A 27,915-nucleotide genomic window follows, 5' to 3' on the forward strand; every position below is an offset into this window, starting at 1 on the left:
CTCATGTTCGTTACTAAAAAATCGTGAATCTTGTATGAAATTTTTAATGACCACTAAACCGTACTGTATTAATCAGAAGATTTTGTTTCACATACTTTTTCTGTTATGCTTGTAAGATTTGAAAGTTAAATCGGACTCACTTAGCTAACCATTCTCACACTTATATGTCTTCTATGTCCGAAGGACTATACTGACTTACTGCTTTGAGAATCTTGTCACTGGTTGATTTCAAATGACTTTACAAAATAAGTAAGGTTTAAAATTGTATATTTTTCCCCCTTTACCTAAATGACATTTCCTTTTTTTCTTGCTCAGGTGGATATGAGCAGAAACAACTTTAAAAAAATTTTTTTCTTTTTGATATGCTTCTTAGTTCATTTTGAAAAATATTTAGGTGTACGTGTAACTGTCTTAGTCCATTTGGGCACAATAACAAAATACTTTAGCCTGAGATTTTATAAACTGCAGAACCTGATTTCTCACAGTTTGGGAAACTGTCCAGGGTAAAAGTGTCACTGATTCAGTGTCTACTGAGGGCCTGCTCTTCACAGATGATAACTTCCTGCTCCATCTTCATGTGATGGGAGCTGAACAAATGCCCTCAGGCCCTTCTACAAGGGGAATAATCCTACTTATGAGCAGGGAATCACTCAGGACCTAGCCATCTTACTGAGGTCCCATCTCTTAATATCATCACTATGGAGGACAGGCGTGAACATAGGAATGAGGTCAGGCACATTTCTGGACCTCAGCAATGAATGAAGCCCAGAGTTACAGAATTTCACCCTTAGATTTTTTTTTTGAGGTGGGGTCTTGCAATCTATCATGCTGGCCTCAGAACTCATGATAGTAAGAAATTTTCCTACTTAGTCCTACTAAGTAGCTAGGACTACAGGCATGTCACCATTCCTGGATAATTTTACTGTTTTTCAGTATTTGGGATTGAGCTGTATCTCCAGCCCTTTTTACTTTTGAGATAAGGTCTTGCTAAATTGCCCATGCTTGCAGTCCTGACTCAGCCTCCCAGAGTGCTGGGATTATAGGTGAACACCCTAAGCAATGGATAATTTTTACTTTCATTACTCACAGATAAAAGAAATCTTTGAAATTTTAATTTCAGAGATAGACTATTAGCCATTCAGGGACTTTCTGGGTAATCCGGCTTCTCCTTCTGGAAAGTAATGAAGGAAAGCTTCTTGCTGTGCTAAGCATCTTTCCTTTACTAGCCCCTCCCCTTCACTGAGTGAGGGAACTCGAAACATTTTGTTTTACAGTTTTTGCTTTACTTAGAATTTAAACTACTCTGAACCCAGATTCCAGATCACAAATCAACATAAACTCAAGAGATAGAAGAAAAAAATGTGCTGGGGTATACAGTACCAAAGAGGAAGTTGAGGAGAGGACACATGATTGTTTTTCCTTAAGACTACCTTGGTTCAATTAGAGAAATTTTTAGTTAACAATCAAAGAAGACACTACTGTTAAATTAAAACATTATCTTTATAATATCTATAAAAATGCTATTTATTTTTCATTTTAAAAATAGAATATATTTAGTTAGATTCTATTGCCAAAGTATTACTTTATCAAACAATTGCCTAACAGTAGAAGTGTGGTATTTTTGAGAGGGGAATGAATTTAGTATTCTGCCACTGTACTTAGAACATTTACTTAAAAGGCCTTCTTTGTGGCCTAGAAAAATAAGTGACACTATTGCACCCAACAAATGAGCAGTTGTGGCACTTCATGAGACCAGTATGCAAGTGATATGGTTCTATGAACAGATGTCCTCAGCCATCATCAGCCCACAAATAGCAGCATCTGTTTGTTTTTTTGGTGCCAGGGGTTGAATTCAAGACCCTGCACTTGCCAGGCAGGCGTGGCACCACTGAGCTACATCCCTGGCCCAAATAACAGCCTCTGTACCGCCAAATAACAGCTTAAGTTTTGGTGGAAAGTAGTATGTCTTAATGTCATAGGAGCACTTTTTATGATTAGTAACTAACTTTCTCAGTTCTTAGGCAAAATACTCTATGGCATTCCAATTGTTATTTAAAAAGTCTCTCTTCGGTAGAACCATGTATAACATACAAATACAGCATCATACTGTGGGCCCAGTGAATATATGATATTTCAGAGGTTTCCTCTGCCTACTGACTTTCAAATTTGGCTTCAACAGAAATGACTTAGAGCAGTGATGGTCAATCTTTCAGTGGGAACAGCCGGCTATGGCATGTATGCCATAGGTTTGCCATCACTGAAGAGCATTTAGGAACCCAGGTTCCAGAGCCCCCTGAAATTGGCCCTGGAATCCCTAAGAGTGGACCTCACAAATCTGTGTCTGATTAAGATCTCCAAGGAATTACACTGGTACCTTGGTTCACAAATTTAATTCTTTCCATGATTTTGGCTGCAGAATTTGTTCCATGATTCAAGCAACTAGAATGATGGAAAGATTTTATTTTATTTTATTTTTTGTACCGAGATTGAACTCGGGTCCTTGAGCTTGCAAGGAAGGCAGCAGCACCACTGAGCTAAATCCCCAGCCCAAAAACTAAATTTTTGAACCGAAGTACCACTATATGGTCAGACAAGGTTTGGCAATAGATAGATTCCTGTCATAACTTATCTTTTCTAAGTGAATTATTATCTCAACCTCTTGTGGCTGTCTTGTCAATGATGGCTTTTTCTTCTAGGTTGGTTGTTTTTCCTGCCCTTTTCCCCCTAGTAAATCATTTTAAATAGTTTTGGGAAATGAGTGATGGTATAAACTATCAAATACATGCACAACATTTTTTTCAGTATTTATATAAAATGTAAATAAATTTTATATAATTTTAATACTTTTTCTATAAGAAATGAGTAAAACTGGGCTAGGGATTTAGCTCAGTGGCACCGCGCCTGCCTCACAAGTGCCAAGGTGGTGAGTTTTATCCCTAGTAGAAAAAAAAAAAAAGAAATAAGTAAAATTAGAGAACACTTAATTGTTTGATTTATAAATCAATGACAAAATTCAATTTTATTTACTTCCCAGAAATTAGAGACTATATTTGCTTTTTATTTATAATCCATTTCACAGTACTGATCAATATAGTTCAACAAGTTTTTATTGAGTTCAGTCTTAGGCACCTAGGATAGATTTTTAAGTTCTACATTCTACCACTTCTCAAATAATTCACAATTTAGTAAGGAAGTCAGATATGCATACAGAAAAAGTAAATATTTATAAGGCACATTTATAAGGAGTACAGTGAAAGGAATCAGCTCTATCAGGGTGGGCAGGTATGATGAAAAGATTTCCCAGAACAGGTGACACAGGTTGAGTTTTGAAGAATGAGTTGCAGCTTGCTACCCTATCATAGGGGAACAGATGTGTCCTTAGGAAGAGCCTGTAGAAAGCTGTGAAAAGGTGACACTACAGCGTGTTTACTGCAGTGTTTTGAAATTGCTACATGAAAATAGTGCCCCCCTAGTGGTAAGGGATAGCAAGAAATGAGGCTCCAAGTTCCACGTCAGTGATGGTGAACCTTTGAGACCAAGTGCCCAAAATGCAACCCAAAATCCACTTATTTATTGTGAAGTGTCATCCCTGCAATTAAACCTGAGTACTGAGGCTTAGTTTAGAAAAAGAACTGTTATCTGATGTTTAGCTGCTGGGGCGACTTGGCTTCCGAGGGCTCTGTGTGCCCACTGGGGCATGTGTGCCATAGTTTGCCACCACTGCACTAGGTTAGGGATGGCTTGAATGGAATCCCGTAACAGGCAGACATTGATATAAGTCTTAAAATCAGGATAATACAGTTAAGTAGGATTTTGAGAGGAAACCCCCTGGCAGCATCATTTAGCCTGGGCTGGAGTGAGTTTGGATACAGATCAGAGACAAAGAGCCCAATAAAGAGGCTGCTGGAGCTGCTGTGCTAAGGAAATGGCAATGAGAATGGCAGGAGAGGGCGGTCTGTGAGGCACAGAGACGGCGGAATGCTTGGTGTATTATGTAGCTACTGAATGCAGGAGACAAGAGTTGAGGGTGTCATGACACACACACTCTTGACTGGGGAGACTAGGTAGTGAGACCACAATCAAGACAGAAAAACTAGACACAAGAAGGAGATAATGAACTCACCCTTACACATGTATGTTAAAAAGTGCTATATTTCCATTAAAAGCTTGACAACATCCATACTTAAGGAAAGCAATGACAGTTTTAAAAATTATGTGGTTCTATAATTAACTCATTAATACATAACCAGTAATTATACTTTGTTCTGGCAAACAGCAAGTGTATCTTTTTGTGCTCTAAATGAAATGCTTTTACAACTTAACTTTGAAGCCATATTTTTTTTTAACCTTGAGAGATATGAGAGATCTGAATTTGTGAAAATCTGATCCTACATTTACAGGTGAAATATTACATGTATGATCATAATTCTATTACCTGTCTTTCAATAATTTAAAAATCCACATGTCCCAAAGTACAGATGGTTTTAAAAAGTAACTTCAGCTTTTCGTGGGACGTTATTTATACAGTATTTCAGACTGTAAGGTTTAATTTCTTGTTTAGGCTTTAAAAATACAATGATGAGTTATAAAACTAATTAATACATCCCAAAGATATTTCCTGGGCCAAAGGAGAGAGATGAACCATAAGGATGTTGGCTGTTGGAAGGTAATGTAGTGTTAAATACTGGTTTAGTGGCAGATATGATCATTACGAGGTGATTTTCTCATCAGTAAGGACATCTTTGTAGGCCTTGCTCTTTCATGGGTTGCTATCTACAGGCCTTGCTGCTGTTACGTGCTATAGTTCTTGCAGCACAGACTTGCTCAACATTATCTCCATCCTCCAACTCTGATGGCTGCAGCCTGCACCACACTGTAATGTTAACTCTAGATATTTTTATCTTCAGTAGCATCTCTCACATCAGTTTAATTCATCACTAAATAGTTCTTGGTTAAAAACATCATTGTCAATACACAGAGTTCACTCATCAAACTTTTGATTTCCAAGTAGGAACACTTTCAATTCTGTCACTGGCCAAACACATCCATTATTATCACTTATTTATGTTCTTAAAGCTGTCATTAGATATTGGGGACTGTATCTAAGAAGGAGGCTCCAGAAAATGGAGTGTAACCTCTGTGCTGGAGGCTGTTTGTGGCTGGTCCAGATACCCTCTCCCAGCTGGTGGTACAACATGCCTGCTCTGTGTTGAATAAATGTGTTTATCTGTGGAACAGACACATTCACCATATTTTAAAACACATTTAGTACTCCTGGTGACTGTGAGTTATTAAGGAATATTATGATCAATTACTATTTTAATACTTTTGTCTCTTTTATCCTTTAGTAGTCTTAAATTTATAGGAAAAAAGAGAACAAAATCTATAATAAACAATCATAATAATTTTTAAAAACCCAGCAACATTTACTGAGTACTACTTTGTGCCAAGCATTTTCCACTCATTATCTCACTTAATAATGCATACAGAGATAGAAATCTTCCCCATTTCCCAGATGAGAAAACTTCAGTTTAGAGAAGTTTAGTTCCTTGCCTAAACTGACAGTGGGTGTTTGAGCAGAGATTCCCTTCAGTGTAGCCTGAGGCAGGACACATAATCCTAAATAAGCCCAAATTACTTAAAAAAGTAACGCGGGGGCACTGGAGATAGGCATTTGGAAAAGTGCTCAACAAATAATAGTGGTGGTCATGAGGCTATTATGTTCATAGACAGTTAAACCCTTGCCATTGTCACAACATATAAAAAATGATTCAAATATTTAAATCAGGATGAGTATTTAATAGGTGTGAATACTATTTAAATGTGCTGACAAAGAACTATTAAAACTAACAAAATAGAACCACCACATGATCCAGCAAGTGAAATATGCCAAGCAAAGAAAAAAAATCACATCGTATCACTTGCATGCAGAATAAAAAAGAAGTCAAACGCACATAGTAGAACAGTGACTATCAGAAGCTGGGAGGTGAGGATGGGAAATGCAAAGTTTCAGTTTAGGAGAAATAAATTTTTGAGATCTATTACACAGCATGTTAACTTTAGGTAATAATAAGGTATTACACATTTTTAAATTACTAAGAATTTTTTTGGTTTTGGTTTTTAATGTTTAAATTGACAAAAATGTTATAAATTTCAAACATGATGTTTTGAAATATGCATACACTGCAGAATGGCTAAATTAAAGTAAATACATATGTACTGCCTCATATACTTATCATGGGAGAATAAATTCTAAATGTTTTCTCAACAAAAAATAAGTTTATGAGGTGATGGATATGTTGCTTAGCTTGATTTAATTATTCCACATTGGATACATATATCTTAACACCACAATGTACCCCCCCATAGGTATAATTATGATTTGTCAGTTAAAAATAAAAAACAACTCTACATTTGGAAAGAAATGCACTATATGAAGGTTATTTTTTAGTAACGAGAAATACAACAGTAGCCCGCCAGTGTTCAGGTCAGTGGAGAACCCTAAAAACCGATAGACTTGAGTTCATTTCTCATGTACTTACCTGGCATCTCCAGAAGTGCCAGTCATTGAGGAACAGGAGGAGGTATTTCCTGCCTTTGAGGCTCAGAATGGCCCAACAGTTGACACTTGCTGATTATAATGCAATGTGTTAAGTACCACAAGGCGGGTGAAGGCTGTGGTCTGAGGAAAATGTAGAGGGTAGAGGTAGAATGCAGAGTCTTGGCACAGTCAGGAAGGAAATTTCAAGCAACAGGCCCTGTGTGGGCCAGCACAGTGCCCAGTATCCCCTTGGATTAACAGTGGTCGTACATGGAACTGTGTGTATGTGGTGTGTGGAGGTATGTGGAAGGTGGGCTGAGGCAGATGTGAGGCCAGAGAGATAGGTAAAAACAGCACCTAAATACTCACCCGGTAGAAGAGCACCATGGGTAAACTGGACCTGTCCTAAAAATGATCCCAGGAGGTTAGTCTTTTCAGTACTTAGAGGACCTCATCCAGTATCTCACATAGACCGTTCTCCTACATGGACATAATCTTTCCACAGAAAGGTCCTAATGTCTGATTTTTTGGTTTTTTTGAGACAGGGTCTCACTATGTAGTAGAGGCTGACCTGGATTGGAACTCACTATGTAGCCCAGGCTGGTCTCGAACTCATAGCAATCCTCCTGCATCAGCCTGCCAAGTGCTGGGATTACAGGCGTGTGCCCCCACACCCAGCTCCTAATGTCTGATTTTTAACTAACATTCATATAGCTCATAAGAATTTATACTGCATGAGCCATTCAATGCGGAAAATCAGCTTAAAAATAATGTAATATTAACTTTAAAATTTTTTACGACCTAAAACAGATTTTACTACAATGTGACCACAAAACTTTATCTAGTCAAACTGAAATCTGTAAAATCATACTACAAGCCACACTTGATAGCACATACCTGTAATCCCAGATAATTAAGACACTAAGGCAGGAGGATTTTGAGCTCAGGGCCAGCCTGGGCAATTTAGTGAGATCCTGGGTTCAATGCCCAGGATGGAAAAAAACAAACAAACAAAAAAAGAAACTATCAACTATTTCAAACAATTTTAAAATATAAATTTTAGGTAACTAAGGGAAAGGCAATTTAAAAATAGATACATAAAATATATTTCATATGGAAAATACTTATATTTGAGATAGGACTTTTCTTTTCCCAGTGGTGGGGGTTACTGAACATGCTGCACATACTGGGCGGGCATGAACTTTTTGCAGTGGTGGGGGGCACTGAACTGTCCCCTTCATCCCTGGACTGGACTACTTGTTGAGCTGTTACAACTCTCTAGCTAAAGGGTTAAAGTCATTCAATTTTACTAAAATAGACTAATCTACAGTTTGTGTGAGAGTAATATGCATGCAAGTATGTTTTTAAACTAGAATTAAAAGGCATATTATTTTTCATATTCTAAAGAAGATTCTTATGAAAACTATAACAAGACTTTAATTACATGTTTTAAAACAAACTTTACCCTAAAAGTAAACATGCATTTTGGAATATGGAACTTCAGCTTAGTTGGCAGCAGCAATGGGATCTCAGACTTAGTGACAGCTCATTAAAGTTGCTTTTTCCCTTTTAAAATTTATGGCAAAATAAATGAACTTATACTGTTATAGATAGCATTTCTCAAATATTTAAAAATTCTCAGTATTTTGTGTACGCTGTGCATGTCATTTGCCACAGATCCTTTTCCTAAAATGTTATCAAACAGAAAAGAGTTGTATTTGCATTTTCTTTGTTCAAGGTGTTTATTGCATCTCAGAGGGCGTACATGCACTGGGTTTTTAAACTGAAATACAAAGAAAAGCCATTTTGAAATTGGTTTTAGGTAATTTTCCCCATTACAGTGTATGTTATCCCCACAGTAAATTCAGATACAACCACTTTTAAATGGTACCATACACCTATTAAATAATTTGAAAAATAGGCAAATGCCTTTCCAACCCAATATGCTTTTACGAAGAGCTGCCAAGCCACTAGCAACACTGATCAACAGTGACCTCATATATGCATCAAAATCTTAAGCCAAGCCATCAGCACAGACAGTATGACAACAAATTAAAAAATCAAAGAATACAGTATGTACAGTAAAGGATACAATTTTCTGAATTAGTTTAAATTCTAATCACAATGGTACAACAAAAACTACTTTGAGCTCAATTGAAGGATGAAAAAACACTAGTCTACAGAATACACAAAGAAATACTAAATGAACAGATGTACATAAAACCCACAGAGAAGTAAAAATATTTGTAGTATTCTTTAAATTACAGATATATCTTGGGGTGCTTTCATAATCACTTAAATAGTACATCTCTAATTGCATTTTCATGGACATGATAGAAATGGACCCTTACTTTTCAGTGCATTTAATCAAGAATGAATAAATAGGTCAATTTAGATGCAAAACCTGTCAAATATAATTAAAATATATATTTTAATATAGCAGTGATAAATATGGAATTCTTTCCATATAATTTTTCATTCTTGATAAGGTAGCTTCAAGGAGAAATATTTATTATGGCCGTTAACCTTTATATTTTTTAAAATAAAATTTCTTAACATATACAGTGCCACAAAAATAAACATTTCTCACAACAGTTGAAATTTCTGTGGTTGGAAAAATGTACCCACACCAAAAACAGTTTTGTCTATTTAAGAGTGTTTTTCTTACTATCTGATATTATCACATTACCCTTGTAACAGAGATACAGAAGAAAAGAGGATTGAGATGGGGAGAGTTCAGGGTTTTTCCAAAAGGTATATATACATCAACACCTTCAGAAACACAGACACATCTTTCCAAATGGCTCACCATACAAAATCTGTGCCACCCATCCATGGCCAAGGTCCAAAAAAGCACTAAAGGTATCGGAAACATTCATTCATTGGTTACATCATACAACACACAAGTAACCCAAATACACTACAATTTTGAGAGTAGGGATAACAGCTAAGGTAGTACACATTCCTAATGTTCACTTTCACAGCTGTGCTACATGTTTTGGAAGAGAAGTTATGAGTAAGCATTGGGTTTGGTACTGGTGGCTCACTTTGAAACTCTGAGCATCAATCTTATTTGAAGTCTCCAAATTCATCTCATTTCTCCTATTCAGTCACAAAAATTGCAGCTGTAAAGAAAAAAGTATTTGGGTTACTAAGCAGACTATTACATACACCTTGAACATTTTACATCCCAAATTTTACTTAAGAGTTATTCAAACACCTTTACACAAAAGATTTCTGTGTTAGCAAATTCATACTTACAGACTTTTCAAAATTCTTTAAAATAAGCTTAAAATTTCAGCCTGGAAACTTTAATTTTTTTTTCTATTTATAGTTTCATTTTAGAAAAAAAATGGTATTTAGCAAAATTGAGAAATTTAGACACTTATTAGAAATCTTAGTCATAAGATACTCAGTATCAATTAAGAACAGCTAAATTTTAAGAAGGGGCAATAAAAAATGTGCTATGGCAGTAACTTCCATTATTTTTTGTTTTTGTTCAGTTACAGTGCTCAGTGAATCACTTAGTGAATAGTTGACCAAGTGAGGAAGAGAAGGGAGAGAGCGTGGGTGCCTAATGCCTTCTCTCACACCACATTCCACTTTGTTCGCAGGTCATTTTAGTCAGGAAACCTTTCTTGAGGTCACAAGGCTTAGCCATGATGGCACCTCTTTCTCATAAAATCATCTATGTCTGTCTGGGCTGTGAATGGGGGTGGGGTGGGTGGAGAACCCTCCCTAAAGCATCTTTGTTTTTGGTGCTTATCAAAGTTCTTGGATGTGATGACAGTAGTATATACCAAGAAGTGGATGAAAGGCTGCTCCGTGGAGTTTCCTTGTTTATTCCTCACACTTTAATTGTTTCAAAGTAAGTGCTCATGGTCTGAGTTATGCCTACATCAGCCCAATCCAAAGTGGAACAGACAAGTTGGGCATGGGGAGAAATTACTTGTTGAGATGTCAAGGCCTAAGATGATACATTATTTCTCTTATATTAAAAAATCATAAAAAAGATTTGACAAAAATATCAGTAGGCATTAGAGAAAGTTTTAATAAACGTGATGAAGTAACACTAAGGGATAATAGCTAAGGTAATACTCTTTCCTCATGGAATGTGGTCCAAAAGTTTCTACATTTCTACCATTCTTCCTGCAAGATCCCGGACAAATCATTTAGTTCTTTTAGCTAAAAAATAGAGTAAAAAATATCTATTTTTGCTTATGTGTTTTGATTTACTGAAAAGATGTGAAAGTAGATGTGAAAAAATGAAAAGCAGTATCATCAAGCATTTGTAAAGAACCTACGCATCATGTTAAGTGCTGGGGTTAACAGTAAATTTTCTTCATCTATCAGGTTTTTTCTCATAAGTTCATTATAAATTGTTTTGTAAATGAAATTTATGAAACTTAAAACTAGAGTATTAGAAATTTAAAATTCTTCTTGAAGAAATAAATGCAAAGGAAGGTGGGCATGGTGGCAGAAGCCTATAATGCCAGCACTCTGGGAGGGTGAGGCAGGAAGATTGAAGTGTTTTGAGTCCAGCTTGGAAAAATTAGAAAGATCTTGTCTCAAAATAAAAAAATAAAAAGGGGGCTGGAGATGTAGCTCAGTTTGAAGGCCCTGGGCTCAATCTCCAGTACTGAAGAAAAAACAAACAAATAAACAAACAAACAAAAAAATGAGGAACACCAAGGGTAAAAATATAAGGTTTACTTTATACGACAAAATAAAGAAAAACAAAACAAAAATATTCCTCTGCAAAATATATTCTTAGGTGGTTTCTAGATGCAATATTATAAATGTTAGCCTTTTATAAAGTCTAGTCATCATGTACTAACGTAGTATGCTTCCAATTTATTAGGTAGATTGGGCAACTTTTTTCTTTATCACTATCATCTCTGCTTTCCAGAGTAAGGGCAAATTGGAGCTTTCTTTCCCTTTAAGCTTTATAAATTTGCAAGATTGAATACAAATTATTGATAAAGATGGCTTTGTTATAAATTTTAAAACTCTTAAAATTCAAATTATTATTATATACAGCTATTTAAAATACAGAAATAAAAAATATATGAAATAGCTAAGCATTACATAGGTCATTATTACAAGCCCACAGGAAAAGCTCTGTATTAGATACCTTAAATTGTTTACAAGAAATCCTTGATGTTAAGATCCGCTAATGGGTCCTTTGCTGGAGGTTTCTTGGGACTCTGAGTGGCAGGTGTAGGGCTTGGAGAAAGCTAACGGGGAAAAAGCCAGTTCCAAAGAGCAGAAATAGAAAGCAGAGAAAGATAAGCATTAGGCAGAACGTGTATCACAGAAAACAAACATGCAGAAGAATAGAGGGCTAAAAGTTAAAAAAATCTACTTTGTTCTCCTTAGTCACAGTGTTGCTTTATTTTGGAGTAGTAAAATATACTTTGAATAATTGGCTTTCTTGATATTATTTGACTTTCAGATTTAGCCAAAGTAAAAGTTGGGGACTCTGGTAGAACAATATGGATATGAGTTAGGTAAGATATGAAATACTAGTCACATAAAGATGTTATGAATATACAGTAAAACAAACATACAAAAAGCAATAAATTTTTCTAGACAAAAGCATTTTTACTTTGAGATAGTGCCACTAGATTAATGCAAAAGTTTAAATGGCTTTTCTAAGAGTAAGTGTGAGTGTGAAGGGAGATTAAAAGGAAAGTTTACAGATAGCCACCTAAGAAATTATTTAAAATTCTTAGCTAAATATGTTAGAATTTCATATAAATTATTTAAAGTGAAAGCCACATTTAAAGCACTGTTTTTTTAGATGAGCAAGCAGCTTCTTAGTCACAAATGTCACTAAACCCTAGTCTCATGAACAAACTATGCTGGACTTGCAGAAAAAGGAACAAATCATTTATTTTGCTGCTAGTGACCAATACTTAAATCACAGAAATAACTTATGGGATCAGGTCTTGTAAGGGATGTCAGGATAAAGGACTTGAAAAATCTCATGTAGTTTCTCTTGCGTAATAGTTGACACCCACCGTTTGAGTCTAATTAATCTTCTTTGCTTGTAAGGTAATGACTGTGAGGCAGGAGTTGATGATTTTATTTGCTTGGTAATCAAGTTTCCAGGAGTAAGGAGCATGAAATTTGTACCTATGTTTAGAAACTACGGACTGACTGCATCATTTATCAGTCCAATTCCCCATTGAAAAACAGAGAAAATGCTTTATAGAGATAATGAGAACAAGTACATGTAAAACTTAAAATTACTTGGAAGGAAATCAAGAATTGGCCTATAATTAATAATTAGGTGAGATGAAAAAATCATATGCTGTCAAACAGTTAAAGAACAATGGTATAGTCCAGGCATCAGTGATAAAAAGTTGCTTTGTATTATGAAGATAAAAGCTAATGCTTATTTTATTCTTCAGGATAGTTATGCAGTTTCTTTGATATGGAAAACAGGGTCCAAAACTTATACAAATATGACATGCCATTCCCTGACTTACTATAAATTCAATTTTTAAGCCAATGCATTTTATCATATCATCTAGTTCTCATTTTTATTCTTCAAATTAGGCAAACAATTGATGCCAAAATTGGTATAGTATAAAACATTTGCCTAAAGTAAAAATTACTTCAATTTATTTCTAAAGCTTTTAGCATACCAAATAAGATTTTCAAAAATCTTAATAAACATTCTTTCATTAAAACAAAAACGTTCTTCTTTTTTAAAAAAGAGGTGTTAAATATTCACAGATATACTCAATCATAAAGGAAACACAAAAAATGGGATCCATCTTAAATTTAAGTATATAAAAGTTAAAGCTATCCCAACCAGTAGGCCCCAAACCTTCCTCACACCTTACTAAATAACAGGATGCAGGGTTCATTAGTGCCAAGCAGAACAGAAAACCTGTCCTGAAGCCAGTGGAATGGGAAGGCTGCTAGATCTGGGGCTTTTCACATTCTAAACACATTTCACATTTTAATACTCACCATTTGCTTGCCTTGGTTACTATGCTTTGGAGCAGTCAGAGTGAAGAAGGTGAAAGCAAATTTTGGAAATGCATGGAGAAGGAATTTAGAGATGGATCAAGGAGGCAAAGGGCTTAAAACATACTCAGAAAATTCAGAGTAAGTATGCTCTGGATATGGTGATATAAATGCCAATTTGGTAAGTTAAAAATATTTCAGGAGTGAAACCATTTACTAACATCATTAAATGTTATTGGAGCTGTTTGGTTTAGTTTGCTCAGCATACAGCTACTAAAGTTATAATTTGGTGTTCTGATTCTATCCAAGTCAATTTCTCATGGTGAAAAGCAATTTGATTCCAAATATACCTCTACCTTGCCAGAGAAATCAAGAAAGGGTGACTCATCAGTATGACTAGTAGTATCAGCAGCAAAGCAGTTCAACAGAGTCTTTCAGCTTCATTGTAAATGGAGGAGGCAGCACATGGTATAGCAAGGAATTGGGCCACGCCTAGACAGGTTTTCCCTTTGTCTTGGACCCTAGTAGGTAATCTAAATTTTAATGCTTTCCTGAGAGACAAGAATGTTTGTTAATCCTGGTCGTGGGTTCCTGAAACCCACTGGATAGTTTAAATCAACAAAGTGACTCATGGGGCTAGTGTGTGTGGGGTTTCATAGTTTATGCTAATAAGGTGACTCAGAGACTAGTCTTGTAAGCAGACCAACCAAATGATTAGATGGTTGTTGGGTCTGCAGGCCAAGTAAAACCAGCCTAATCTGCAGGCAGAGAGTTTAAGATGGACTTCAACTCATGGGCAAAATTCGATCAATTTTACCTGTGTAATGAAGCCTTAATAAATAACTCTAGAGTGACCTTTCTGATAATACTGTTTGTGTTGTCAAACACCGATACCAGGGGGGAAACACATCTCCGAAGACAAAGAAGCTTCATTCTTAGAACACTCCCACATCACCCACTGTCTCTTCCTTTAGCTTCATCTAATCTGCATCCTTTTAATCCAATAATAGGTGATTATAAATTTAGCATATCCTTGAGCTTTGTAATTCTAACTGTAATGGTGGTCATTAAAAACCTCAAATTTATAGCCATCTGGTCTGAAACGAGGGTGGCCTTGGGGATTCCCAATTTTGTGGAGGTGTCTGAAGAGGATTTTTATGGTGACCATTCCCTTTGGTAAATTCACTATTATTGGTGTTAACAAGCCCGGGAAACACTTGAGAGCCTGGAGGACTGTGCCTTGAACCTTTTGGGCTAACTCTGGGAACATATAATAAAACCATGCATCAGAAGCCCCTATTTTGGGGGAACACACGCCTTGGATGCCCTCAATGCTTGAATGTTCTAAACCATTCTGAATTAAGAAAAAGGAGAATAAAGAGATCTTAGAAAAATTAGTTCTATCGTTTTTCTCTAAGCTTCATATTTCTGCCAATCTGTCTCCTAGGCTCCCTTCATTTTTGAAGTAACAGAGTACAGGAGACAAAAACACCTTTAAACAGCTAGCCACAAGAAAGTTTTATACTTTAGAGTTAATGTCACTTTTTTGTGGACATCAAGAAACTGACCTGTGTGCCAGGTACAGCTGCAGCTCCAAAGGGTGGCCTCATCATGGGCTGGGCAAACATGACTGGCTGCTGAGGCATCATGGGCATACCTGTCCCAGCAGGAGGCTGAAAAGCAAAAGTGGCTCAGAGCAGGAATGGAAGACACTAGGCTAAGACCCTGACACGTATGGCATTTACATGCTTCTGACAATTTTTGAGAAATCCAGATTGGTGAGAAACTGTAATTAGTAATTTCGAACTCTGGATCCTGAGGCTGTCAGATGGGGGAGAGGCACTGAGGGACAGCTTGATATGAATTACAAGCCTGGCTGGCCATATAAGTTCCTCATCCCAACAGGCATTGTTGCTTATTTATTTTGTGTTAGCATAACTGTTGAAGAGATAAAAACTTGTTTTCTTATGGAAGATGGCCTTAAAGTGAAAGTGAAAAGACTTGGCCTAATGATTAAGGCCTAATTTTATGACTGAGCAAAGACTGTGTTTAATAAATATTATTCCAAAAATAAGATAACAATGTATTATAATTTGATGGTAGAATTTAAGTATTTATAACTGATTTTTATCACTTCTTGTTAGGCTAATTAAAGTCTAAAGCAAATGACTTAATTTTTCAAGTGCACTGCATTTTAAAAATAACTCTGGAGTATGTGTTATTTTGGGATTTGGCAAAGAACACAGGACAAGTTATCACTCACCATTCCAAATCCAGTTCCAGGCTGTCCAACAGATGCGGCCCCGGCCACCGGAGGAACTGAACTGGTTGGAGGTACAGCTCCTTGCTACATACCCACACCCACAAAATGACACAAAATAAACACGCCCACAAAATAAACAAAAAGAACCAACATAATTAGTTTTAAAATGAAAGGATATAATTTTGTGTGTATATCAAGTTTGTGTATATGAATAAAGAAATCTCAAATTTTAGTTATAAATTAAAAAATAAATAGTTCTAATTCCACGCCAATGATATAAACAAGGTTACCAATTTGATGTTTACTCTTGGTAGTGCTATTTGAATGTACTTGCTGGAGTACTTATTTACAACATTGGGCTTCTTTCCTCAGTCTCCTTACACTCACTCTCATTGTAAATGAATCAAACTTCTCTAAACTCATCTTTTTCTAACATTTTATTCTCTGACAGCTATCAGATTAGACACTGGAGGATCCTGCTTTCATTTACATTTCAGTATTGGTTTCCATCCCTTCCTTCTATTTTTTTTTTTTTTTGTACCAGGAACTGAACTCAGGACCTTGCGCTTGAGAGGCTGGTGGGTACCACTGAGCTACATCTCCAGCCACCCCTGCCTTCTATTTTTATACTGTTATTTTTCTGTGTTGTACTTGCTTCTTTCTAATTTTTGATTATTGTACATATGCACAAGGATGAAAATTAATTCACCATACAGAAAACATTCAATAGTCTGCACTTAACATAACATGCACATGCCATTTTAGGTTAGGTTTAATAGTTTCAGTCACACATAAAAACCCCCTAATAGTTCCTTCTTGTTTAAAGACTTAACCCTACTATAATCTCTTAAATTTAAATTAACCATTAGAGCGAACCCTAAGAAGGAAAACACTGTAGTGATGTCAGCACAAACAGAGGACCAAGGAACTCCAAAAGTATCATTCAGAAAAATAATTAAAAATAGGGAATAACTTTCAGAGTCAACTCTTATGGACTCTGAAAACTACAATCTTGAAGCAAACATTTATTGAAGAAAATCAGCTGAATCTTGGTAAGAGCAATGAGCTTTGTGGTATTTAAATGTACCTTAATTTCATCTTCTGCTCTGTAGCTTAGATGTACTCTTGAAAATAACACCACATTCCCAGTAAGAGCACCAAAAGGCACAGAATATATTTGTCTTTGTTAGAATTATTTTTTTTGTTTTTTAAGACTGGGTCTTGCTGTGTAGCTCAGGTTGGCCTTGGACTATGTAGTCCAGGCTGGCTTCAAATTCATCTTGATCCTCCTAGGCTTCCCAAGTGACAGGATTATAGGCATGTGCCACCATGGCTGGCTGTTAGAATTATTAAAATAATTATATAGTGGTACCTCGGCTTATGAACTTAGTTTGTCCTATGATTTTGGAAAAGATGTCCACGTTTGTGTTTATATGGGAAAGGTAGTTGCAGTTGTGTCACTTGAAGCAGAGCTTGCAAACAAAAACAAAATTTTGCCAAATGCTTCTGTTTGTGACCCAAAATGTTCAAAAGCAAAAGCATTCCTGATCTGAGGTACCAGTGTAGTTATCATGACTATTTATTTGTTCTCTGGAAAGATTGACTCAAAAGTTTTATCTTTGTGTCTTTTAAGTAGAACTGCACTTAGGACTGAAGTCATTACCTGAAGGTACTTAAGGAAAATATGTACAGGCAAATGTTTTAGTTGCTGCTGTTTAAGACAGTGCATAACATTCAGGACAAACAGCTAAACAAAAAACTTGAGAAGAAAAGCTGGAGAATGAGGTGATTTGTGTATTACAGTTTGAAAAGCTCAAACAGATCCCTGGGTATTTAAAAGATCATGTACATGCCTATGGGTGTATATGCCCAGCAAAGATTTAAAGTTTCAAGTGCTCACCTCTGGCTAACTTTTAGCCTCAAAGGCTAAGGCAAGTCAAACTTGGATGAGTTTAAGGATTCCCAAAAATACATACAGACCACTGTTCAATCATTAATGGACCACTTAACTAAAGGCACAGAGACTTCAATGATCACACATGACAAAGGAAATACAGATTTTACAGAATAACTTCAGAATGGTCACTAAATAAACAACTACAATTTGAGTATCCCTTATCCAAGATGTTTAAGACTAGACATTTTTCAGATTTTAGATTTTTTTCACATTTTGGAATATTAACATACACGGTGAAATATCTCGGGGATAGGATCCAAGTATGAATACAAAATTCATTTATGTTTCATATGCATCTTATACACCTAACTTGAAGGTAATTTTTTGCAATATTTTTAGTATGCTTGTGTTTTTTCAGTTTTTATTTTTTATTAGTATGTTTACATTCATAATTACATTCATTGTGAGGAGTTGATACAAATACATAACAGATCACAGTTCTTTTTTCATTTCCTTTTCCTCCCCTCTCTTCATATTCTTGATTCCCTTTCCATTTGAAAAGGATCTCCTTACTTCCTATAATTGGTTTTTTATTTTGCTCTTTAATTATATTTTAGGTTTCTCATATGCCTGCATTTTGACTACATCTCATCATATGGAATGAGCAGTGTAATTTTCTACTTGTGGTATCACACTGGGCCTCAAAACTTTCAAGTTTTGAAGCATTTTGGATTTCATATTTTCAGATTAGGGATGATCAATCTATACTACACAAGGTGTCAATGATAAACTCTGTGAAAAAAGTAAAATTTGAGTTTCAAATTTGACACATTTTACAATTAAAAATGTCCAAGTTTACCAAGACATTATGAGACATACAAAGATACAAGTATGTAGGACCCATACCCAGGAGAAAAATGTCAAAATCCCACTTTAAGAAACTTGAGAAAAAGAAAAAAAAAAAGTCTAAAGTAAGCAGAAGAAGAATAATGAAGAATAGAAAGACAGAAGAGATCAAATAAAAAGTTGGCTCTTTAATAAACTGAAAAACTTTTAGCTTATTATATTAAGAAAAAAGAGAAATTCAAAATCAGGAAAAGTGGGGACATGACTACTAATCTTACAGCAAAAAGGATTATAAAATATTATGCGTAATTAAATGCCAAAATATTATGTAACCTAGATGAAATGGTCAAAACCCTAGAAAGTACTAACCACAAAACTGACTTAACAAGAAATAGAAAGGTTGGAATAAATATATAGCAAATTAACCATAATCAAAAACTATCCATAAAACAAAAGCCCAGAACTAGAGTGCTTCCCTGACAAATTCTACCAAGTATATATAAAAGAGAAGTAGTTTCAATTTTTCTCAAGGTTTAAAAAAAGAAAGGGGAACACTTCCTAATCATTTTTTGCTGCCAGTATTGCCCTGATACCAAAGCCAGACAAGGTTATCACAAGGAAAAGAAAACTGCTTTATGAAAATTGTTGCAAAAGCCTCATTGAGTACACTGAATCCAGCAGCATATTAGAATTGTACATCATGACCACATGGGATTTATCCCAGGAGTGCAAAGTTGGCTTAATACATGAAAATTAATCTATGCAATATACTGTATTAGTAGAATAAAAAATACACAGCTGTAGTGATTTCTTATAATTTTACGTTGCTGCAACACTCATTTTAAATATGTTTAACTTTTTCATTCCAGAGGCAGAACTTAGTCACGCTTGACACGGTTTCCAGTTTTCTCCCTCCTCCCCACATCTCCATGTGATCAATTCAGATATCTACCTTATACTATTATCATAGATAAATTAATTAGATATCCTGTAGGCAGTTAAGTGAGACAGGGCCTCCCTGAAGGCACCATTCCTCAAGGTGCCAGACCTGCAGTAGCTGACATGGAGAGGAGCCAACATAGAAAACACCTGAGGCAAATTCACTGGTTAGCATCATAAAAAGAAGAGGCATTACTTCCCCTAAAGATAACAGTGACTGATTTTCTAAATAGCAGTAGCTAATATTCTAAATTGGAATCATTCACCTGAGTTGGGGGGAACCAAGGTCTTAACCCAGCCTTTTCAGGAAATATCCAACCCCCAACCCTTACTGAAAATCCTTGTATGCTTGCTACGTGACTTGCTCCCCTATTTGACTGCCACTTAATCAATATTGCCTGGGTGACTACACTTGCAATCTTATTGGTTGGTCATGGTTTTGTCCCACCTCATGTCCCCCTTGTAAATTTCCACTGGGTGTTATAGTTTTGTTCCACTTTGTATCCTCCTCACCACTTGGCTTTGCTGTATAAAGCACCTTTGAAAAGTGGGGTGGATGGGTAACCCACTTTCTGGTTCCCCTTTTGTCTTACTTAGATAGACACTTTCCTTCTCTTAATAAATTTTAACTTGCATTGTTTCTAGAATTCTATGATGATGATGATGATGATGATGATGATGATGATGATGATGATGATGATGATGATGATGATGATGATGATGATGATGATGATGATGATGGTACCAGGGATAGAACTCAGGTCTTTATACTTGCAAGACAGGTGATGGCACCACTAAGCTAAATGCCTGGCCCATAGAATTCTTTGATATTAGACACAAACTCATGTTTTGGGTACCTAGAAGGTTTGAGAGTTACATCTGTTCCCCATATATCACTATCACCTTCTGGTGACTACCTCTCTACGGGACAGCTAGATAGAACCTACTTGATTTACCTCATTGACCTTCACATCACATACGAACTGTACAGGCATGCTGCAATGATGCTCTCAATCACACTGTGGCTCCATGGAACTCATGCCTCTTTCCTATAAACCCACCAATTAGGACTTCCCTTGGGAGACCTACTTGAGTAACATCCTAGACCCTAACAAAGGCCCACAGGTTTCAATTTTTCTCTCTTGCTTCCCACCTACTGGTTGAACATATGCATCCTGGACAGCTCCTCTCTTCTCATTAACCTTGAAAAGTACACTGCCCTTCATTTCTTGGAGCGGTAATAAAATTGCGCCTGCTATTTCATGCAAGTGCTGTCTTTTCCACGTCTCACCTGACTCGACATACTGGAACCTAACTTCTTGTCAGATCAATGCTCTCCTAGAGAGTAGCTACCTTGGTTAGAATAAACTATGCACAGGTCAAAAAAGATCCATAGGGATATCTGACAGTATAGACAAATTTTCTGTGAGAAGGACATCTGTTTGTGGGTCAGACATTTAGGTACTAGGTTGTCTCAAGGGCGAATAAGTAATCCCATGAAAGGCACACTGTAATATCCACAGCTACCATCCCTGAGCCTCATCAAGGTAGAACTAGGGCCGGGGATTTAGCTCAGCAGTTTGGTGGCCTGCCTTGCAAGCGCAAAGACCCGAGTTCAATCCCCAGTTCCAAAAAAAAAAGGTAGAACTGAAGCTTATGGCCATGTTTCCTAAAACAAACCTCAAAGTCAAATTATAAAAAAATCACAATGGCCACTTTGATAGCACTGATAACATCCAACATCCTTAAATGACAAAAAAGTACTCAAGTAAGCAAAAAAAGAGGGGAAATTTCTCCAAAAAATATAACACTTAGTGGTCTGAAACTAGGGCCGGATTTAGCTCAGCAGTTTGGTGGCCTGCCTTGCAAGCGCAAAGACCCGAGTTCAATCCCCAGTTCCAAAAAAAAAAGGTAGAACTGAAGCTTATGGCCATGTTTCCTAAAACAAACCTCAAAGTCAAATTATAAAAAAATCACAATGGCCACTTTGATAGCACTGATAACATCCAACATCCTTAAATGACAAAAAAGTACTCAAGTAAGCAAAAAAAGAGGGGAAATTTCTCCAAAAAATATAACACTTAGTGGTCTGATTATGGAATTATGGAAATTATGAATTATGGAAAGTTTTCTCCATATGAAAAAGACAAGGATGTATTGGAGATTCTAGTCAGGGCAAACAGCAGGAAAAAGAGAAAAATAGCACCCAAACTTGAAAGGGAAGAATAAGACTCTCTCTATTCACAGATGAATAGAAAACTCTAGAGAATTTAAATGCAAAAACTGCCAAGGTAATAAACAACTTCCCAAAGTTGCAGAATAAAAGATCATTATACAAAAATAAGTGCAGTGTTCAGTGTATAAGTTAGCAACAAACATTTAAAAAATGTAATCATGAAAATCATTCCATTTATAATATCCAGAATAAAATTTTTATGAATAAACTTAACAAATGGAATATAAACTTCTACATTGACAACTATAAAACACTGTTGAAAGAGATTAAAGAACTAATAAATGTTAAGACAATCTTGTGTTCACAGACAGGAAGACACAAGATTGTTAAGATAGCAATAGGTAAACCTTATCAAAATTTCAACTGCTTGTTTTTGGAAAAGTAGACAATATGAAACTAAAATTTATGTAGAGATGCAACGGTTATCATATCAGAATATCCAAAACAGTCTTGAAAAAGAACAAATTTGGAGAATTCATATTTCCTAGTTTCAAAACTTAAGTTACATCAATCAAAACATTTTGGGCCTGACATAAGAAAAAAACAGATTAACAAAACAAAGTAAACAGTATGGAAATAAACCCATACAACTAACGCCAGTTGCTTTTTATATAGGTATTAAGAGCAATTATGTAAGAAAGAATAGTCTTTTAAACAAATGATGCTAAGACAACAGGATTTCCACATGGAAAATAATTTTGACCCTCATCTCCCACCATATACAAAGGGAACTCAGGTCATAGACATAATGTAAGAGATAAAACACTTAGAAAGAAACACATGTGAAAAACTTTAGGACCTTAATTGGGCAAAGGTTTCTTAAATATAACACCAAAAGCATAAGCAAAAAAATCAGGTAAATAGGAATTTGTCAAAATGAAAAATTTTGTGCATCAAAGGAAAGCATAAAGAAAATGAAGACAGCTCACAGAATGAGTGAAAATACTTGCAAATCATGTATCTGCTAAGTATCTATACATACTATTCAGAATGTATAAAGATCTCTTAAAATGCCATAAACAAAAGAATTGCAAAATGGGCAATAGGTAGCAAAATGTGATACTCCCAAATGTCATCTAGCATTAAGATTTCAAGTTGAAGGAAATTAAAAAACATATTAATTAAGAATTTCTGGAAGTTCATTTTGTTTTGATAACTAATAACACCCTTTCTCTTTAACAGCCTTAAATCCTAGTGGTACAATTCAGGGTTGATACTGTGAATAGTCCACCACCTTGATATGGTAGGTAAAGAGTGAATCAAAAATATAATCTTTGTTGTTATTTTTTTTCCCAAATGTTTTACTGAGATAAAATTCTTTACATTTCAATTCACCATTTTAATAGTTTTAAAATGTACAAGTCAGTAATCTTTAGTACATTTAGAATGTTGTGAAATCATAACCATTATCTAATCCCAGAGCATTTCAATCAACCTTCCCTAAAACAACGTTGGCCTTTCCAATTTCCTACTGCTCAATTCCCTAGCAACCAATAATTTACTCCCTGCTTGTGGTCCTGCCTATTCTGGATACTGCATCTAAACAGAATCCTATACTATGTTGTATCTGGCATCTTTCATTTAGCATAACATCTACATTCTAATTTATATTAATTTACTTTAATGCATGAGCTGCTGCGGTAGTGAGTGATGGTTAAGAACTAATTAAGGAAACAAGGAAAGGATGGTACCAAGTGAGCTTCAGAGATGGGTATGATTTAGACGGGTGGAGGTGGTAAGCAAAGGCGGAAAATTACAAGTGGGCCTGGGAAACAGACTTGCCTACTTTTACTAAATATAGGAATTTAGGGAAATTTAAAATGTAGAAAGGAAACCTGTATAAATGTAATAGAAAAAATGATGTTAGTGCTTTAAATTTTTAAACAGTGAGCAGAGGTAATAGTGTTTTAAATCAAGATTTCACTTAGGCAACTGGCAGAAAACTGCCCAATCTGTCTGGCAAACAAAAAAGTTTTCATTACTTATTAAGACAATCAGGAAATTTGGGTAAGAAATATGATAAAATATATATTGATCAATGATAGTAAATGCTTTGGAAAAAGGATTTCCATAATTTTACAAATTAAAAGAGGCAAAATACTATTTCAGAATATCGAAATAATAAAATAGATCATAATTTTTATTAAATGTAACACCATGGGAATTTGTATTTCAGTAAAATTTGCATCTTGCTTATATTTCTTCAATGTGGATAAGTAAGTACAGTGTCAGTAGACAAGTTAAGCAAAATGCACTCTGCCCTGTACCCTTGGAAACTGGCAAACTACCCACACTGCCCTGGCCTCTGATGGCTACGTACCAAAGGTGCACTTGGTGGGACACCTGCTGACCATGTGGCAGGTGTTACTTTTGGCTGCCAGTTGGCTCCACCAGTTAACTTTTTCTCTCCAGCATTCCATTGAAGATCTCCCCTAAAAGAACATAAAACAGACAGACAATAGCAACAAACTAAGAATTAGAAAAAAATTGTGGTTTGTGGCTCTTTGGATTAATTTATTTGGGATTAGAAGTAAACTATTGAGTCAATTAGCAGTTAAGAGAGTAGGCTAAAATTTACAGGGAGTATCACTATATTGTATGTAAGAGATCTTAAACTCATTTGAAAAAAAGGCAAGAGTTTGGATTTCAACAATAATAGAGATTTCTTATCAGCTATAATAGGAAAACATGACAGAAGATTCAACTAAATTCTTTACTCATCACAGAAAGTTCCAAATGGTATATCGTAAGTACCATAAATTTATATTCTGATGAATTTAAGATGCAATGGTGATGGTGTGGTCTGGGTCTTAGAGTGTTTAACAAATGTTTTACATGATTGTATCATGCCTACAACCAACTTCCTATGACTGTAAGACAATACCTAATACCATACACTTAACAACATACATTATTATTCTCATCATCCTTCTTTAAAACTGATACTCCAGCAAATAATTTTTAAAATCAATGTTAGCTAGAAATATAATGAACCTAGAATTTAAATCTGAGATACTCAGATGACAATCCCCGAATATTTCTATATACATCACTGACACTCAGAAACTGAAGCAGATTATTCCTTTTCATTGTAAAACAACAGTTTCGAGGTTTCAGTAGAATAACAGTAAAAATAAAAATAAAATATAAACCAACTTTGAAATTATCTAGCCTGAGAATGAATAATAATATCCTCCAATAAGTGCAATGTTTGGTAGTCTCCAATAAAAATACTGTCAGAAGGAAAATAGATAATTTAAAACACTTACTTTTTTGATGTGGTGCCAGAAATTCCAAGATCTATACATGTATAAAATAAAAAGAACGTAAACTTTTATATTCACCTTATGTAACATTCAAGAAATCAGAGAATTACAGATTTAGAAAACTTCCATATTTTGTTTATGAATGACTAAATTCAGTTACACAAAAGAGAAACTATGTTAAGAAACATATCTATTAATTTGAAATTTTCTCTTCCTTCACATTAGACTTAAGGATCACATTTTGATGTGAATTGGCATACAGGAAAGAATAGACCTTGAGACTGCTATCTTAGAAGGGCTTTTCAGGCTGGTGTCTAGGAACTTGGCTAGCAGAAAGTCCTCTAAATTGACATAAAACTTTCTTTACATGATAACTAATGATGATTGTACTGTTTATACTAACAATGTGAGTTATGCTGAACACCTGCCTTCCTTCCACAATTATGGAATTTTGATTCATGCTAGGCAGAGTGTGCCTATGAAATCAGCAGTCAATAAAACTGCCAGGTGCAAAAATTCTCAAGGGTTCCTTGGGCAGAAACATCTCACCCATGCTACCAGACTCTTGCTGCTGGGGCAGAGTATGCCTGTCTCTTCATGGAAAAGAGAGAACACACAGAGTTGGCATGTGGATTCTTACAGACTTAAGCCTGTGTCTTTCCTCTTTATGATCTAGCTGTGCATCCTGCCTGTGCTATTGTAATAATTATCAGTGGAGAATCATGAGGCTTTCTAGAGAGTGTATGAATGTGAGGGTGATCCTGGGAATCCCCACATAGATGGCTTAATGTCTGCTCTAATCTCAATTCATTGATTACTCTGGCAAAGATTTAATGAGCCTTATGGCAGATATTGCTCTAAGCATTTGGAACATATCAGGGAAGAAAACAGACAAAGATCTCTACCCAGTAGGAGCTTGCTGCATTGAGAAGCAATGAAATAACAAAAAGTAAATTACATAGGCTGCTAGAGGGTGATATGTAAGGCATAAGGAAAACTGAAAAGAAAGAGCAGATTAAGGTGGGATGGAGGGGTCAGACGATATTGAAGAGGGTGTCTGTGGAAGGCCCCAAGGAGAAAGTGAGACTTGTGCAAAGCTGAGGGAAAAAGTTCTCTAGGCTGAGGCAGCAGTCAGCACAAAGGCCCCAGTCAAGCACAGAACTGAGTTGCTGGAGGATGATGTTAATGTTTATTTCTTGCCAAATCTTGGTATGACTAAATAGAATAAGGTATATCTTAACTGAAAATCACACATAGAAATTATTGCACATAATTTTAGCCATGATTTTGGAGCCAGTGACTTAGTTTGTTGCCAGGCTGGCCTTGAACTTCTGGGATCAAGTGATCTTGCACCATCCTCCCAAGTAGCTAGAACTTTAGATTCACGCCATCATGCTTCACTAGTTATTTTTGTTTGTAAAAGATAAACTTCATTTAAAACATTTTCAAATAGACTAAAAAACAATCTATATGCATTAAAAATAAAAACCAAATATGCCTATATTAATGTGAAAAGTCAAAAACAAGCATAAATGTATCATAATCACAGATACATAAACCCCTTCTCCATTTTCTGTGGCAGATGGAATGCTAAGTCTAGTCCTAGGTCTTTGTTGCAGGACGGATGCCTGGGAAGAAGGCTCTGAGTGATTAGCGTGCAGAGAAGAGAACATTTTACATACATCTTATGAGAAACTCTAACTTTATAAAGTGTTGGGTTTTAATATGGTATTTTCATATATGCATGTATTTTGATAATTTCTATCCGCCTATTATTACACTCTCTTGCACATCCATCATCATTCTCCTATAATCTTTTCCTCCTAATAATCTCTCTTCGACTTTCATGTCATCTTTTTTAGATTACACATACTAGGGAAAACGTGGTATCCTTGTCTTTCTGAGTCTGGCTTGTTTCACTAAACATGATTACCTTCAGTTCTCTTTATTGTCTTACAAATGACATGATTTTATTTTTCTTTATGGCTGAATAATATTACATTTGCCACTGTGACTTTTTTCCATTAAGTTTATTGGTACATTTAAAGCAAACAATACAGTTACATGTATCATTGGGATCTTGTACCTTTACATGATGTATCTTGGATGCCACTGTGGTTTTCATTTGTACTACTCTGGTGGCTAATGATGTTCACCATCACTCCACATAATTCTTTGCAATTTATATATCTTTTTTGGGGGGAAAATATCGATTTGAGTTTTTTCAATTTTTAAATTATATCATTTATATTCTTATTATTGAATTGTAAGAGATCTATATTCAAGACACAAGCCCTTTATAGGATATGTGCTTTGGGAATACTTTCTCCCATCCTAGGGTTTTCTTTTCACTTTATTTCTTTTTTGTGGGACTGGGAATTGAATTCACATGTGCTTTACCACCAAACTACATTCCCAGCTCTTTTTTACTTTGAGATAGGGCCTTGCTAAATTGTCTAGATTAGCCTCAAACTTGTGGTACCCCTGCTGTAGCCTCCTGAATAGCTGAGATTAGAGGTATGTACTCTTTTCAATTTTTTTATATCACTTGTGCATAAAAGTTTTAAATTTTGATGAATTCTTATTTTTTTCCTTTGACTGCTTGTGTTTAGGTATTGTATCTAAGAAGTCACTGCCTAATTCAAGGATACAGGGAATTATATCTAAGTTGTCTTCTTAGGATTTCATAGTTTTGTCTTTTACATTTATATTTTTGATTCATCTTAAATTGATTTTGTGGAGAGTTTAACATTATTCTTCTGCATGAAGCTAATCAGTTGTCCTTTGCAGTTTCTGAAAAGGCTGTCTTTTCCCTCATTGAATGGTCTTGGCATCCTTGTCAAAACTGATTTGACAACATATATGAGGGTCTGTTTCTGAGATTTTTCTTCTATTCTGTTGATCACTATGTCTTCTGTTATGGTAGTACAATTTGTCTTGATTAAT

General features: G+C 35.5%; 1 protein-coding gene across 14 annotated transcripts in view; it reads right to left on the minus strand.

Annotated features, from left to right (window-relative positions):
* Positions 1-8,252: 8,252 nt before the first annotated feature.
* Positions 8,253-27,915, minus strand: part of Snap91 (synaptosome associated protein 91) — a 120,603-nt gene continuing 100,940 nt past the window's right edge. For 9 of the 14 annotated variants that reach the window (XM_033763365.1, XM_010631153.2, XM_010631150.2 and 6 more), the window contains 6 exons: positions 24,973-25,003; positions 24,024-24,135; positions 15,786-15,869; positions 15,091-15,195; positions 11,676-11,778; positions 8,254-9,666 (listed from right to left, as the gene is read on the minus strand). In XM_033763365.1, the coding sequence (XP_033619256.1) occupies positions 11,686-11,778; positions 15,091-15,195; positions 15,786-15,869; positions 24,024-24,135; positions 24,973-25,003 (425 nt within the window). In that variant the 3' untranslated portion in view covers positions 8,254-9,666; positions 11,676-11,685. Of the gene's footprint in view, positions 9,667-11,675; positions 11,779-15,090; positions 15,196-15,785; positions 15,870-24,023; positions 24,136-24,972; positions 25,004-27,915 lie in introns of all 14 variants that reach the window. The other 5 variants (XM_033763368.1, XM_010631157.2, XM_010631156.2 and 2 more) reach the window with 1 other exon arrangement.

This window comes from Fukomys damarensis, unplaced genomic scaffold (genome assembly GCF_012274545.1).
Source record: "Fukomys damarensis isolate Sample0158 unplaced genomic scaffold, DMR_v1.0_HiC HiC_scaffold_14, whole genome shotgun sequence".
Lineage (NCBI taxonomy): Eukaryota > Metazoa > Chordata > Mammalia > Rodentia > Bathyergidae > Fukomys > Fukomys damarensis.